The sequence below is a fragment of the Narcine bancroftii genome, chromosome 6 (genome assembly GCF_036971445.1).
Source record: "Narcine bancroftii isolate sNarBan1 chromosome 6, sNarBan1.hap1, whole genome shotgun sequence".
NCBI classification, from domain to species: Eukaryota; Metazoa; Chordata; class Chondrichthyes; order Torpediniformes; family Narcinidae; genus Narcine; species Narcine bancroftii.
This window is the reverse complement of record NC_091474.1, coordinates 252,004,938-252,021,103: the sequence shown is the minus strand read 5'-3', so window position 1 is coordinate 252,021,103 and position 16,166 is coordinate 252,004,938. Positions and strand designations below refer to the sequence as shown.

The 16,166-nt window shown below is 41.9% G+C and overlaps 1 protein-coding gene across 4 annotated transcripts in view; it reads right to left on the bottom strand.

Moving 5' to 3' along the window:
- Positions 1 to 16,166, bottom strand: part of LOC138737245 (delta(14)-sterol reductase LBR-like) — an 82,696-nt gene that overhangs the window by 44,146 nt on the left and 22,384 nt on the right. For all 4 annotated transcript variants that reach the window (XM_069887976.1, XM_069887977.1, XM_069887974.1 and 1 more), the window contains 5 exons: positions 7,383 to 7,548; positions 4,767 to 4,961; positions 2,984 to 3,073; positions 1,936 to 2,101; positions 966 to 1,162 (listed from right to left, as the gene is read on the bottom strand). In XM_069887976.1, coding sequence (XP_069744077.1) covers positions 966 to 1,162; positions 1,936 to 2,101; positions 2,984 to 3,073; positions 4,767 to 4,961; positions 7,383 to 7,547 — 813 coding nt within the window. In that variant the 5' untranslated portion in view covers position 7,548. The remainder of the gene's footprint in view (positions 1 to 965; positions 1,163 to 1,935; positions 2,102 to 2,983; positions 3,074 to 4,766; positions 4,962 to 7,382; positions 7,549 to 16,166) is intronic.

Here is a 16,166-nt window from a genome sequence, read left to right as displayed (position 1 = left end):
ATTTGTTGGGACTAAATTCCATCTGAAAATGATCAGCCTGATTTTCTTCCTGAATTATATTCTGCTGAGGCTTGAACAATCTTCTCCACTACCCACAATACCATCAAGGTACTCATTATGTTTCATATATTCACATTCGTACATTTCAGTCATTCATCCCTGTGGTACACCACAGGTCATAGATGTGATCTGAAATGTATCCTTCAACTCCCACTCTCTGCCTCCCATCACCCTGCCAACATTGGATCCAATTAGCTAGTTCACCTTGGATCCTATATGCCACAAATCTTCTAGACTGGCCCATCTTACAGGTCCTTAACAAATGCTTTACTAAAGTCAAAAAAGACAACGACTACCGCTGTGCTTTCTCATGTACTTTCCTAACTAGCTCAAATTAGTGAGAGAAGACCGCACTGCACAAAGCCATACTGACGATCCAGTCCAAGTGGATTCATCTGCTATCCCTGAAGATTTACTCCTGTTTCTTGGTCGTTACCTGGCTTATTTCCACCATCTTTCTTAAATCAAGGAAGATCAGCTATCCTCCCATCTTCCGGCATCTCACCTGTGGCTGCCAAAGGTGCAAGAAACCTCTGTTAACTTCTCCCTTGGCTCACGTAGTTTAAGGAAATTTACAAGGCAATTTTAAAAAACAGATGTTAGGTATGTGGAATAAACTGCACGAGGAAATGGTAGAAGCAGATTAGACAGACATACAAACAATGAATGAAGAAATATGGGACATGAGCAAGCAGATAACATTAATTTAAACTGGCATCAGGGCCGCACAAACATCATGGGCTGAAGGGCCTGCTCTTGTGGGCCTGCCCTTGTGCTGTTCTATGTTCAAGATGTGAATACAGAAGTTTACAAAGGAAGAAAATATTCAAATTTGTTTGTATCTTCGAAAGACTATCTTTTTCTAATTATTTATTAAAAAAGAGCCACTGGTAAATCTGAATTACCTTTCCAATTGGCAACAGGTAAAGTAGTGCCTGAAAAAGGAACCACAGGACAAAGATGCCAAGAGTAGTCCCATTCCATAGGGTGTGGAGAGCTGGAAGTGGAGGTGGAAAATTCAGAATACTGGGATCATTTTGTGAACTCATCAACAGCAAGAGAATGAGAGAGGCGGGCAACAGGAATATCATGAAGGCAGCACCTAAAATCAAAAGAGAAATTATTTTGCAAACTTTACTGCAGAATTCAGCAAAACTACAAAAGTAATTCAATATTCTGTCTGAAGGAGCATGTTTAACAATAAAGACAGATTTTGGTGGAGAAAGCAACACACCAATCAAGTTGCTGAGCGAGAAAGCTACACCCATATCGGGGAGAAGTGCTTAAAACAAGGACCTTTTTGCAGGTCTTGGTGCATTAGCAGTGGACCAATCAAGTCACGGAGGTTAGGACTTTATTCCCTGGAAGGTAAAGTGCAGGGATGAGTAAATGCAAGTAAGCAGTTTTCCCCTGAGATACAAACCAGAAGACATGGGTTGAGGGTAAAAGGGGAAAAGTTGAGAGGAACATTTGGGGGAACTTCATAATGCAGAGAGTGGTGGGAGTGTGGAGTGAGCTGCAAACTGAAGTGGCGATCCTGACTTAATTTTCACATTTAAGACAAATCTACGTGGATGGGAGGGGTATGAAGGGCTATGGCCTGGGTGCAGTCAGTAGGACGAGGCAAAATATTAGTTCGGCACAGACGAGAAGGGCCAGTTTTCTGTGTTGTAAACTTCTCAGGTTCTAAATAAAATTATACAGGGTTTTACATGAACTGGGCCAAAAGTGATAAATGCTTCTTAGGTTCCTTTAGTAACAAGCAGGAACAGAAGAGAAGCTGCAGGAAGTCCTGCCTCATTCCATTTTGATGTGTTCCCAGCATTTGAGGGATGAAGAAATTAAACAAGGTGAAAAGCATGCTTTTGGACTTACCAACTCGTGCACCGAACCCCTGCTTTTGGATCTGCACCACTTGTTTTTTAACATACAGACAGCTGTCTTTTGCTTTCAGGTCTTTAAACTTTGCCTCTTCCCTCTTGGCTTGTAAATTATAAGGGAGGTGCAACTGGTCTGTTGCAATCTCCTTGTGTGCCTTGGGCTGCAGATTAAGAGGATGGGAAAGGCAGAAAAAAGACAGCTATAAGGAAATTTTAGATTTCATCAATAATCTGACATTTTAAAAAGCAGCAAAATTAGTAAATACCCATTATCCAGAATTCAATCAACCAGCAAAAAAAAAAAATCAGAAAATAAATAGGTAAAAAATACAAAAGTTTAAAATTGCACCCCCCACCCCCCACCCCAGCAGCTTGCCAATCCACGCAACATACAATCTCAAACAACCAGCAAATTCACTTATCCAGCATCTACCAATCCCCAAAAATGCTGGACACTGGGGTTTTTTAATTGCAATACTGGTGATCAAGAAAATCTACCAGGTTATTGTTAAAAACCCACCGGATTTATTCACGACTTCCAGGGAGGAACTCCATCTTCTCCAGCTCCTTACCCATCCTCATGCGCTAGCTCCTTACCCATCCTCATGCGCTAGCTCCCAATTCTCGCAACCATTGGGCACTCTTTCTGTCCCCACTCCTTCTACTACTAAGCCATCTGCTCCACCTTCTTGGCCAGTAATTTCAACCCCATTCCAGCTCCTCCTGCCTCAAAGCCCTTGGCCCCTCTACCCTTGTGTCTCCACTCCCGTCCTCTCTGAACACCCCACTACACTCCAAGCTTTTGATCTCTTCCCTATCTTTCTCTCTCCTCCGCCCTACATCAGCCCGACCCAAACATACCTCTTCACCACCCCAGCCCTTTATTCGCTCTGCAACTGAAAACCTGCATCTAGAAAGGAATGTAATAAAAGATGGCAGAATGAAAAGCAGAAACATCTCATTCATGGATCTTGGTGAAACACTGATGACTGAAAAGCGACAGCAGAATAGTTCCCTGCACTTGCAGGAAGGGCTTTTCCTACCTCAACAAATCTGTAGACGATTTTGTTTTTCTCCTTCTCCTGGTAGTCTGTCGCATACATTGTTCTGTTGTTGGTGCTGTTTTCCTGAACCTTCCATTTAAAAGGGATGAATGAAAGATTTTAAACATTTTAATATTTCTCTGAATAGTTTTGATAAATGCATCAGATCTACAGCAGCCGCTTATCTCACTTAACTGCAAGGTGGTCCAATTATACACTTTACTAGGACTTGGATCTTATGGGCATTTCTACACAAAATTAACAGATGTGCTGTTATAAAATTTTTTTTCTCTGCCTTGCCCTTTCTTAAGAATCCATGAGTATCACATCCTCACAAAGGGAAAGTCAGTTATGCACATCTGTCAGGGCTGCTGAAGCTGGACAAGCTGACCTGGAGCCCACTGTTCTAGGACTGGATCTCAGCAGAAGACGGAGGCTAAAATTGTTGCCAGCAATTCCACACATGATACATAAACATGAGGTTCTGCCTGGAGATCAGTGACTAGTAGAGTTCCGTAGGGATCTGATCCGGAACCTGTTCTTTGTGATTTTTATAAATTACCTGGATGAAGATAGAGTAAATAAATGCAAACAGATTTTTTCCACTAAGGTTAGGTGAGATGAAAAACTAGAGGATATGGATTAAGGATATGGAAAAGTTATGGAAAGTTTAAAGGGAACATCATGGGGAACTTCTTAATGGAGCGAGTTGTGGGAATGTGGAGCAAGCTGACAGCTGTATTGATAAATGCAGGCTCAATTTTGACCGTGAAGAAAGATTTGGATAGGTATATGAACAAGACGGGTATGGAGGGATACCGGATGGTTAGGGGCCAGATGTAGATAAGGGGGACTGGGCAGAAAAGGTTTGTAATAGACTAGAAGGGCCTGTTTCAATGGTGTAGTATTCCAGAGGGATGGGTCTGTAAGTTTGTAGATGACACTAAGGTTGGAGGGGTTGTGGATAGCTTAGAACTTTGCCATATGTTGTAATAGGATATAGACAGGATGCAGAGTTGGCTGGAAAAGTAGCAGATGGTAGTTCAATCCAGATAAGTGTGAAGATGGTAGGATTCCCAACAGAGCCATTAAACATTCCTCATATGCTAAACCCTTCATTCCAGGAATCATTCTTGGGCGGTACTGATGATGTAGTCTTTTACAGCACCAGCGATCGGGACTAGGGTTTGAATCCCGCGCTGTCTATAAAGAGTTTGAATATTTACCCCTTTTCTGCATGGGTATTCCCCAGGGGCCCCAGTTTCTTCCCACCATTCAAAACGTACCAGGGCATAGGTTAATTGGATGTAATTTGGCAGCATGTATCCGTGGGCCAAAATGGCCTGTATATTTAAATTTAATTTAGAATATAAAAATTTTAAATTTAAATCTTCTCTGAACCGTCTCCAATGCTAGCACATCCTTTCTTAAATAAGGAGCCCAAAACAGTACCCCATACTCCAAGTGAGGCCTCACCAGTGCCTTATAAAACTACAACATCACATCCCTGCTCTTATATCTTATTCCTCTAGATAAGAATGCCAACACTGCATTCGTCTTCTTCATTACAGAGTCAACCTGGAGGCTATCCTGCACGGGGACTCCCAAGTCCCTGTACACGACCAGACTATTACAAAAAATCAGCCCAGACAACCAGTTACACTAATTAGCCAAAGAAGGTTTTGTGGATAGAGGCATTTAACTTCAGTACTTGTGGATTCAACTCACACACAGGATACAGACATACTGAATGTCTATGTAGCTTTAAATTGATATCACATACCTGAGGGGCAGGTTTCAATTTACTTGCATCTTCCTTCGGTACTTCCTCCTTCTTCATTGGCTTCATACTTTCCCCGCCACCGGAGGTTGAGAGCTTAGGTGTCTGTGATCTGGCAGGAGAACGTGATCGGGATCGACTCCGCTGTCGAAGATTTGATCTTGAACTGCCTTTCTTTGGCTTAAAGTAACTTACAGACTAAAAGTAAAATAAAATAGATTATTAGCTACTCCACATCTGATTTTTTAGCAGACACCTCATTTTTACATATGAGGAAAGGGATTCTCATTTTACTTCCAAATCTATTTCTACGTTGGAGAAGACTTTCAAAACGATTTTTCCATACTCAGCAAAAGTATATTAAATTAAAAACAAGCTAAGTAATGGTAGGAAGAGCCACCCTTGGATAACTAAGGAAATAAAGGAAGGCTTCAAATTAACAGCTCTTGCATACAAAGTCTGCAAGAGTAATGGGAAGTAAAACACGACAGTCTGCAGACATCGTGGTTGAAGTAAAAACACAATGCTGGAGAAACTCAGCAGGTCAAACAATATACTTTATATAGCAAAGATAAAGATACATAACCAATGTTTCAGGCATCAAAGAATGGGAAACTGGAAGATTGGGAACACTTTAAAAAGCAACAAAGAACTACAAAGTAAGCAACAAAAGAAAGCAAGATTGTAAACTAGCACCATTTGAATCATGGCTGATATATTTTTCCCTTCTCGATCCCATTCTCCTGCCTTCCTCCCATAACCTTATCAACCTCTGTTTTGAATATACCCAATGATTTGGCCTTCACAGCCATTTATGGCAATGAATTTCACGGTTTCATATTCCTCTAGCTGAAGAATATAGTGTACGAGGACAGTAAATTGAGTGAAAATGAAAAATGTGCAGAGGATGCAGAGAGATAGAGATCAATTAAGTGAGTGGACAACAGCCTGGTAAATGCAATACAGTGTTGATAAATGCAAGATCCACCTTGGGAGAAAAAAATAGATCAGAATATTATCTAAATGGTGAAAGGTTGCAGCAAGCTGTGTGCTGAGGGACTTGTGCATGAATCACAAAAGGATGGTTTGCAGATGCAACAGGTCATCAAGAAAGCAAATGGAATGTTGACCTTCACTGCTGAGGTTCTGCTACAACTTTACGGAGTACTGGTGAAGCTTGACCTGGACACCATGTTCATTTCTGGTCTTCTTACTTGAGAAAAGATGTTCTGGTTTTGTAGGTGGTGGAGAGAAGGTTCACCAGGTTGATTCTAGAGATGAGGGGGCTAGCCTATGAGGAAAGATTGAATTGCCTGGGACAAAACTCACTGGAATTCAGAAGAATAAGAGGGGATCTCACAGTAACATATAAAATTATGAAAGAGATGGATAAGATAGAAGCAGGAAAGTTGTTTCCACTGAGGAGCGCAAGAGAACAGAAGGAATGCAAATACACAATTCCCTGAAAGTGGCGTCACAGATAGATAATGTCATAAAGAGAACTTCTGGCACATTGGAGTATCAGAGTTGGGATGTTATGGCAAAGTTGTACAAGGCACTGTTAAGGCCAAATTTGGAATATTATGTGCAGTTTAAGTCACCTAACTACAGGAAGGATATCAATATGATTGAAAGAGTGCAGAGAAGATTTATAAGGATGTTGCCAGGACAACTAAGTTACAGGAGAAGGTTAAACCGGTTAGGACTTTATTCCCTGGAGCATAGAAGAATGATAGAAGTATTTAAAATTATGAAGGGTAAAGATAAAGTAAATGCAACCAGACTTTTCCACTGAGGGTTGGCGAGATAAAAACTAGAGGACATGGGTTAAGGGTGAAAGGGAAAAGTTGAAAGGGAATATTGGGGCAGTACAGTTAGAGCAATGCTGTTATAGTGCCAGCAACTGGGACCAGGGTTCAAATCCTGAATTGTCTGTAAGGAGTTTGTACATTCTCCCCATGTCTGTGTGGGTTTTCCCCAGGTGCTCCAGCTTCAGAATCAGAATTTATTGTCATAAACAAGTCATGAAATTCAGTGTTTCCTCCAACCTTTCAAAAACTTAGGTCATTTGGGTGTAATTCGGTGGCACAGGGTCATGGGCCAAAAGGGGCTGTTACCATGCTACATGCCTAAAATTTAAAAAATTACGGGGGAACTTCTTCACACAGAAAGGGGTGGGAGTGTTGAATGAGCTGTCAGGTGAAGTGGTAAATGCAGCTCAATTTTGACATTTAAGAACATTTAGACAGGTACATGGATGGGAGGGTATAGAGGGATATGGACTGGGTGCAAGTCAGTGGGACTAGGCTGGAAAAATAGTTTGGTACAGACTGGAAGGCCTAAAGGGTCTGTTTCCGTGTTGTGGTGTTCTATTGTTCTAATGGGTAATGAAGCGTTTGTGAAGAGAAGTGGAGAGTTGAAATTTTTGAGACTCTTCATCAAGACTGGACACGTGATGGAAGATAAAGAGGAGAAAGGGAGAGATGAGACAGGGGCTAATCGTGATTACTGGAGTGGGAAGGGGTGAAGTTTGAAAGAAGAAGAATATAGAAACATTATATTACATCTGCATACTATAGTCCATAGAGAAAATTAGATTGAAATTATATTCAGTCCTACCTTAATATCATTTTCTTTCAGGTTCAGTTTAGTCCCATCCTTGTACTTTACTGTATACAACTGGTCGTTCTTGTTGTAACCCATCACTTGCACTTCATAATATAGATGACTACCTGGCCAACGGCCCATGACTATGTCACCTTCGGAGAAAATTTTGCCTGGCATTCTACACAAAAACATTGGATCGTTTGAGATGGTTAGACAGAAGAATGTAAATAAAAAAAGTCTCTGCTCAATTATTACAATCACTTCCTTCAATCTCAACAGAAGCAGCATGGGTCACAAATGAACCAATAGTACACATCATTTATATTAATTTTCAAATGAGGTATCCTAAAAATAAATTAATACGGTCCAAAGCATCACTCAGGGAGAAGTAGTAAAATAGATAGTTTTCCACAAAAAAATCTGGAGAATCTCAGGTGTAGCGCAGTAAACAAAGATAGTAAAATGCTCCTGTCAGAGACATCAGAATGTAGGAATGATAGTAGCTGGTAGTTACTGGTGTTCCACATGGATTAGGTGTTCACAGTTTACATTAAGAATTTAGACTTTGGAATCAAAAGCACAATTTCTAAATTTCCAGATCATATCATGTTTTAAGTGGTGGGGAATAGAAGATGAGATAGTCATAGAATTCAGAAAGGTATCAGAAGAGGACATTCAGCTCATTGCTCCTGTGTTGGCCTAGAGGAGCTGCTCAACTTCATCCCTCCTTCCAGCACAGGTTTCAGGTCACAGCTCTTCCTTCATATGCATACAAGAGCTATTTCACCCCATTTCCATGCTGACATGCCTGTCACAACCAGACTGAGACCACCAGCAAACTGGAGCAACGACACATGTTCTATCTGGGCATCTTCCATCCAGATGGCATTAACATCAACTTCTCCAGTTTCTGTTGGCCCCCCCTCCCGCCCATCTCTCCCCTTCCCCTTTGCCTACTTCTCTTTTCCTTGAGCTCTCTTTCCCTCTGTCTCCTCTCATCCAGCTCTGCATTCACTGAGCCACCACCCTTCCCCAATCAATTCGCTCCTTTCCCCTCCTGTCAAGTTTATTGTCATCTGATTGTACATATACAACCTGACAAACTGTGTTTCTCCAGACTATAATGCACACACAATACACCCAACACACAAACAACATACATACACACAGTGATCCAAATAGAAAAAAGTAATTTACATGTTGATGAGGAACCAAGAGGTCGCTGCAGTAACTGTACTTTAAACTTATTTATTTAGATGTGTAGAGGGCTAAGCATTTATTTATGTCGATGTGTAGAGGGACTAGGGCTAGTGGAGTTTAAAGGTCTGCCTATTTATTTATTCAATCTATTTATTTATCAAGAAGTGTAAGGGACTAAGGTTGGGGAGGGGGCCGAGTGCGCAAGCCTGTGACATCAGTCAGGTGGCAGGTTTTTTTGTTTTTTTTAAATTTTTTTATTTTTCACACCATAAATCACATTAGCCATGATATACACTATTTCTTTTTCACACATATACAGTGACTTTTTCTCCCCCCCCCCCCTTTCCTCCCAAACCACCCCCCCACCCCCCCCTCTCATCCATTTTAGGTATACAATCTAGGTTGCATTAAGCCAGTCAGACAATGTTGTCATTCAACAAAATTACACCAGAAATTCTACTGAGTCCATTCTTTTCTTTCCTTCTCCTTCCATCAACTTAGGTAATGTTTGTCCCCGGTAGGTTTTCGCTATTGTATTTAATGTAAGGCTCCTATACTTGTTCGAATATTTCAATATTATTTCTTAACCAATATGTTATTTTTTCTAATGGAATACATTTATTCATTTAAATTTGGTAGTTTCTTCCTTTTAATTTGGTTATGTATTCCATTAATATTTAAAGACATATAGTTCAGCGTAGCCCTTTTATATTTTGTTTATCTTCTCTTTCCGTTTTTCCATCATTACCTTTCCTCCTTTTCCATTTCTGTTTTCTTATTTTCAACTCTTTATAAGACAACATTCCTACAACATCTAACATTTTCCTTATTCTCCTATTTCTATCTTATTTATCCCCAATCTCCCCTTCACCTCCTGAGTTGTCCTTTATCCCTTGTCGGACAACCACATCTCCCCTCTCCATTTGGATTTGCGAATCCACTCGCAAGCGTCAACTGATTTTGCAGTGACCGCTATTTCCCCCCACCCCGCCTCCCCCAGAAAAGATTTCACTTTTCATATGTCACAAAGGTCCCTCTTTTAATTCCCTCCTTATTCTCTCTATTCCATTACCTTCCCTTATTAATTCTTGTCTATACTATCTATATTTTCCTCTAAGTACAGATACATTCATGTATGCTCATTGTCTCTATTCACTCTTATACCTCTTTACCTGCATACATATCAATCGTGATCATTTTTACTCTCATTACCCGTCTTCATCCCTCAGTCTATTTTTGTCTTTACCCACATACATATCAGTCGTGATCATTTTAACTCTCATTACCCGTCTTCCTCCCTCAGTCTATTTTTGTAATTGTTCTGCAAATTTTCGTGCTTCTTCTGGATCCGAGAATAGTCTGTTTTGTTGTCCTGGAATAAATATTTTCAATACCGCTGGATGCTTTAGTATAAATTTATACCCTTTCTTCCATAAAATCGCCTTTGCTGTATTGAACTCTTTTCTCTTCTTTAGGAGTTCAAAACTTATATCTGGATAAATGAAGATTTTTTGCCCTTTATACTCCAGTGGTTTGTTGCCCTCTCTTACTTTTTCCATTGTCTTCTCCAGTACCTTTTCTCTTGTAGTATATCTTAGGAATTTTACTACAATAGATCTTGGTTTTTGTTGTGGTTGTGGTTTAGAGGCCAATACTCTATGTGCCCTTTCTATTTCCATTTCATGCTGTAGTTCTGGACATCCTAGGGTCTTAGGGATCCACTCTTTAATAAACTCCCTCATATTCTTGCCTTCTTCATCTTCCTTAAGGCCCACTATCTTTATGTTATTTCTTCTGTTATGGTTTTCCATTGTATTTTTTGAGCTAGTAGTTCTTGTGTCTCTTTAGTTTTTTTATTAGATTTCTCCAATTTCTTTTTTAAGTCTTCTACCTCCATTTCTGCTGCTACTGCCCGCTCTTCCATCTTGTCCATTTTTTTTCCCCATTTCTGTTAAGGTCATCTCCATTTTAATTATTTTCTCTTCTGTGTTGTTTATTCTTTTTCTTAAATCCTTAAATTCCTGTGTTTGCCATTCTTTAAATGACTCCATGTATCCTTTAATAAGAGCAAGTATATCCTTTACCTTGCCTATCTTTTCATCTTCTATTTCACCATACTCTTCCTCTTCTTCTTCCTCTGGGTTGGCCATCTGTTGTTTCTTTGGTGCCCTTTCCTTCTCTTCTTTCTTGTTTCTATTGTCTTCTGTGGTCTCTTCTTGCTGCAGGTGTTCTGCAGCTGTCGTTGCCGGCTGTGGAGATCGACTCCCCAGCTGGTCCCCCCTCCCGTCGGTGTGTTTTTTTTCATTCGCATCGCGCATGCGCGGTTGCGCACTTTTGCTCGGCTCTGCGAGCCATTTTTGTAGTCCATTATTTACCAACCTGAGGGAGCGGGTTTCTCTCTCCGCAGCGGGCCTCTTCGGACAGGTAAGGCCTTCACCTTTTTCCTCCTTTGTCTTCTCTTCCTCTCTTCTTACCGTTGCTTTCGACTTTTCTTTTTTTGTCGCCATCTTCTTTCCACCTTTATACTCACTTTTCTGTAACTTTTATTTCTGTGCCTTTGTGTTTTCTCTTGTTTTTCCCGACTTTTCTGGAGAGGGCTGGAGTTCACCGTCCGGCCACTACTCCATCGCGTGACTCCTCCCCAGTCAGGTGGCAGGTTTAAAAAGGATAGGACAGGTTACCTTGCTTTTCAATTGGTGACGAGCCAAGAGAAATTAGGTTAATAGGTAGAGGGCCAATAAAAGGAGAGTGAGGTAAAGGAGTGGCCAGAGAGTGAGTGATGGCACAGAGGCTTTGGCAAGCAGAGGCTGAGGAAGAGCTCCCAGAGAGGTAAGATTTAGTAAATCTTTTTTAAGTTTGAATTTAATTATTCTAATTTAAATTGAAGAGCAGGTGTTGGAGGCAGATAGCACAGTTGAGTGTTCTGATTGTAGGATGTGGGAGGTCAGGGACAGCACAGATGTTCCTGATGACTAAACCTGCAAAAGGTGCATCCAGTTGCAGCTCCTGGGAGACTGTGTTAGGGAACTGGAGTTGCAACTGGATGAACTGTGGATCATAAGGGAGGCAGACACCCTCCCTTATGTTACTGGGAGGCAGTCATCCCAAACAGTCAAGAATCAGGGAATTGGGTGACTGGGAGGAAAGGGGGGGAGAAAACAGGCAGTGCAGAGTACCCTTGAAGCTGTTCCCCTCAACAACAAGTATACTGCTTTGGATACTGTTGAGGGGGTAGGTGAAATCTACAGGGGTTGTCATGGAGGTCAGGTCTCTAGCACAGGGGCTGGACCCTTGGCTCAAGATGGAAGGGGGGGGGAAAAGAGTAGGGCTCTTGTAGTTGCGGACTCGCTGGTTAGGGGAGCAGATAGAAGATTTGCTGGACATGATTGGGGATCCAAGTTGATATGTTGCCTCCCAGGTGCTAAGGTCAGGGATGTCTCTGACTGAGTTCATAGCATTCTGGAGGGAGAGGGTGAGCAGCCAGAAACTGTGATCCATGTGGGGACCAATGACATAGTTAGAAGTGAGGATGAAGTCCTGAAAAGGGATTACATAGAGTTAGGGAAGAAGCTGAAAAGCAGGACCTCAAGGCTGGCAATCTTGGGATTTATGCCTGTGCCATGTGCTAGTGAAGGTAGAAATAAGAAATTGTGGAGGATGAATGAGTGGCTCAGGAGCTGGTGCAGTGGGCAGGGGTTTAGATTTCTGGATCATTGGGATCTCTTCTGGGGAAAGTCTGACCTGTACAAAAGGGACAGGCTACACTTGAACTGGAGGGGGACTAATCTCCTGGCAGGCAGGTTTACTACAGCTTTTGAGGAGGGCTTAAATTAGTTTGGCAGGGGATGGGAATCAGAGTGAGAGTACAGAGATTAGGGAGGAAGTACATCTAGATTGGAAGGAACGGCAGGAACAGAATGTAAAAATAAATGAATGAGTTAATGGTAGATAGGAACAAAAGGAGTATACGTGGAGGACATTCTCTCAAGGGTATACATTTTTATCCAAGGAGCATTGTAAATAAGGAGGATGAGCTTAAGGCATGGACAGGCAATGCAAATACAATATTGTGGCCATCAGTGAAACTTGGTTGCAGGAAGGACATGTTTGGCAGTTAAATATTCCAGAATTCCATTGTTTTAGGCATGATGGAATAGTGGGGAATAAAAGGTAGAGGAGTTACATTGCTTATTAGAGAGAACATTACAGCAGGGCTGTGGCAGGATGGTTTGCTGGGATCGTCCAGCGAGGCTATTTGGGTAGAACTGAGGAACGCCAGAGGCATGAAAACATTAATGGGAATCTATTATTGATTACCAAATGGGCTGAGGGAATTAGAGGAGCAAATTTGAAAGGAGATTGCGTATATGAATAATAAACATAAGGTAGTAGTTGTGGGAGATTTCAACATTAACTGGGATGCCCATACAGTAAGAGGGCTGGATGGGGTAGAGTTTAAGTGTGTTCAGGAAAGTTTTCTTAATATGTGGAAGAACTGACTTGAGAGGGGACAGTATTGTATCTCCTTTTAGGGAACGAGGTAGGTCAGGTGACAGAGGTTTTGTCTTGGGGAACACTTTGAGTCCAGTGATCACAATACTGTTAATTTTAGGCTAATAATGGAAAAGAATAGAGATGGGCCAAAGGTTGAGATTCTTGATTGAAAAAAAGCAAATTTCAAGGGGACAAGAAAAGATTTGGATATTCAAAGGAGTGCAGAGTCGGTATGAGGATTAAAGGAAAGGTTAGAAACTGTAGAGAGGCTTGGTTTTCAATATGTTGGGAACTTGATTTGGAGGAAGAGGGATGTGAACAACCGGTATAAACAACAGGGAATAGGTGATTGCTTGAGGAATATAAGGTGTGTATTTTTTTTAAATTAAGAAAGAAATTAGCAAGGCTAAAAGTAAAAGGAGATATGAAGCTGCTCTGATAGGCAAGGTCAAAATAAATCCGAAGGGTTTCTACAAGTACATTAAAAGTAAAAGAATAATGAGGTATAAAATTGGACCCTTTGAAGATGAGGGGGCAGGCTCTGTGAGAAGCCAGAGAAGATGGGAGAAATTTTAAACTAGTTTTTTTTTCTTCAGTATTCACTAAGGAAAAGAATATTGAACCAGATGAAGTGAAGAAATATGGTAGGGAGGTCATGGATAAAAGGATTAATGAGGGGATAGTGTTGGCTATATTAAAAAAGATCAAGGTGGATAAATCTCCAGGTCCTGACAAAATATTCCCTAGGACCCTGCGGGAGGTTAGTGAACAAATAGTGGGGGCGTTGACGGAAATATTTAAAATGTCACTAGGGAAGTGCCGGAGAAATGGAGAGTGGCTCGTGCTGTTCCACTGTTCAAAAAAGGATCCAAAAGTAAATCTGGTAATTATAGGCCTGCAAGTCTGACATCGCTGCTGGGTAAATTAATGGAAAGTGTTCTTAGAGATGGTATATACAACTATTTAGAAGGACAGGGATTGATTAGAGTAGTCATCGTGGTTTTGTACATGGTAGATCATGTCTAACAAATCTTGTAGAGTTTTTCGAGGAGGTTACTAAAAGGTTGATGAGGGGAAGGTGGTGGATATTATTGATTTGGACTTTAGTAAGGCTTTTGAAAAAGTTCCCCATAAGAGGTTAGGAAGGAAGGAGGAAGCATTAGATATTAATGATGAAGGAGTGAAATGGATTCAGCAATGGTTGGATGGGAGATGCCAGAGAGTAGTGGTGGAAAATCGGTTGTCGAATTGGAGGCTGGTGACAAGTGGAGTGCCTCCAGGATCGGTACTGGGTCCACTGCTGTTTGTCATATATATTAACGATCTAGATGATAGGGTGGTAAATTGGATTAGTAAAATTGCAGATGCTACAAAGGTTAGCGTGTTGTGGACAGTGAGGATGATTATCAAAGCTTACAGGGTGATATAGGACAGTTAGTAGAGTGGGCTGGAAGATGGTAGATGGAGTTAATACAAGTCGCTTTCCACCAAGAATCTGCCTGAAGAAGCGGATGCAGACCTGTGGAATGGTCATTCAGGTGGCAGCCCTGAAAGTGCTGCGCTGTCCACCTGAAAGGGACAGCTGCAGGAGAGGCACCTCGGATCGCACACCGGCTTCTGTCCCCGCGCTGGCTGACCCTGCCCTGATGTCCCGTGCCGGGGGGCAGGAGCAGTAGGGAGGGAGGCTGTTAGGCACAGGGAGTTGGGTCGCTGGCTGATTGTCATCAGCGCGCCCCTTAGCAGCTGCTTTCAGGCGGCTGCATCCATGTGCCTATGGGGACTTCAGTGCTCCAGTGATTAACCCTACCGGAGGAGGGTTAGAAAGTGCGCCTCAGTGGCGCCTCCTGCTCTTTCAGTGGCCTCTCGATAGCCACATAGGGGTAGAATATGCGGCTTTACATCGGGGTATTCGGACCACCTGAAATAGCCTACTGATAAATGTGAGGTGCTACATTTTGGTAGGACTAATCAAAATAGGTCATACATGTTAAATGGTAGACAGTTGAGAAGTGCAGTGGAACAAAGGGATTTAGGAGTCATGCTACATAATTCCCTGAAAGTTGAATCGCATGTGGATAGGGTGGTGAGGAAGGCATTTAGTATGTTGGCTTTCATAAATCAGAGTATAGAACAGTGGAGTTGGATGTTATGTTGAAGTTGTACAAGGCATTGGTGAGGCCATATTTGGAATACTGTGTGCAATTTTGGCCATCAAATTACAGGAAGGATATAAACCGAATAGAGTGCAGAGGAGGTTTACGAGAACGCTGCCGAGGTTTCAGGGTTTGTGTTTCATGGAAAGGTTGAGCAGGCTGGGACTTTATTCCCTGGAGTGTAGAAGATTGAGGGGTGATTTGATAGAGGTATTCAAAATTATAAGGGGGATGGATAGAGTCAATGTGGATAGGCTTTTTCCATCAAGAGTGGGGGAGATTCAAACAAGAGGGCATGGATTGAGAGCAAAAGGAGAAAAGTTTAGGGGAAACCTGAAGGGTAATTTCTTCACGCAAAGGTTGATGGGGGTGTGGAATGTACTTCCGGCAGAGGTGGTTGACGCTAGATCGATGTTAATATTCAAGGAAAAGTTGGATTGGTATATGGACAGGAGTGGTGTGGAGGGTTATGGGCTGAATGCAGGTCAGTGGGACTAGGTGGGAGATGTTCTGCACAGACTAGAAAGGCCGAACTGGCCAGTTTCTGTGTTAATGGTTATGGTTAAATGGGTGTGTTTCTAGAATTGTTCCAGTCTCACCACCTGTTGGAAGAAGCTGTTTCCCAGCCTGGCAGTGCTGGTTTTAATGATCCAGCACCTCTTCCTTGGCCTATCCATGTCCAATTATGGTCTTTTGCCTGTTGGCCTGTGCTCCTTCCACCCCCCCCAAGCTGTTCTATTCAGACACCTGCCTGCTTTTTACTCATACCTTGAAGAAGGGCTCAGGCCCAAAATGTTGGTTGTAATCTTTACCTCCAATGGACCCTGCGAGACCAGCTGAGGTTTCTCCAGCATTTTGTGATTTTACATCGATCACAGTGCCTGACTTTAGTGATTCACTCTAAACATAAGGGATTTTGCCTCCACTAAATTTTCTGAATTTTTTACCT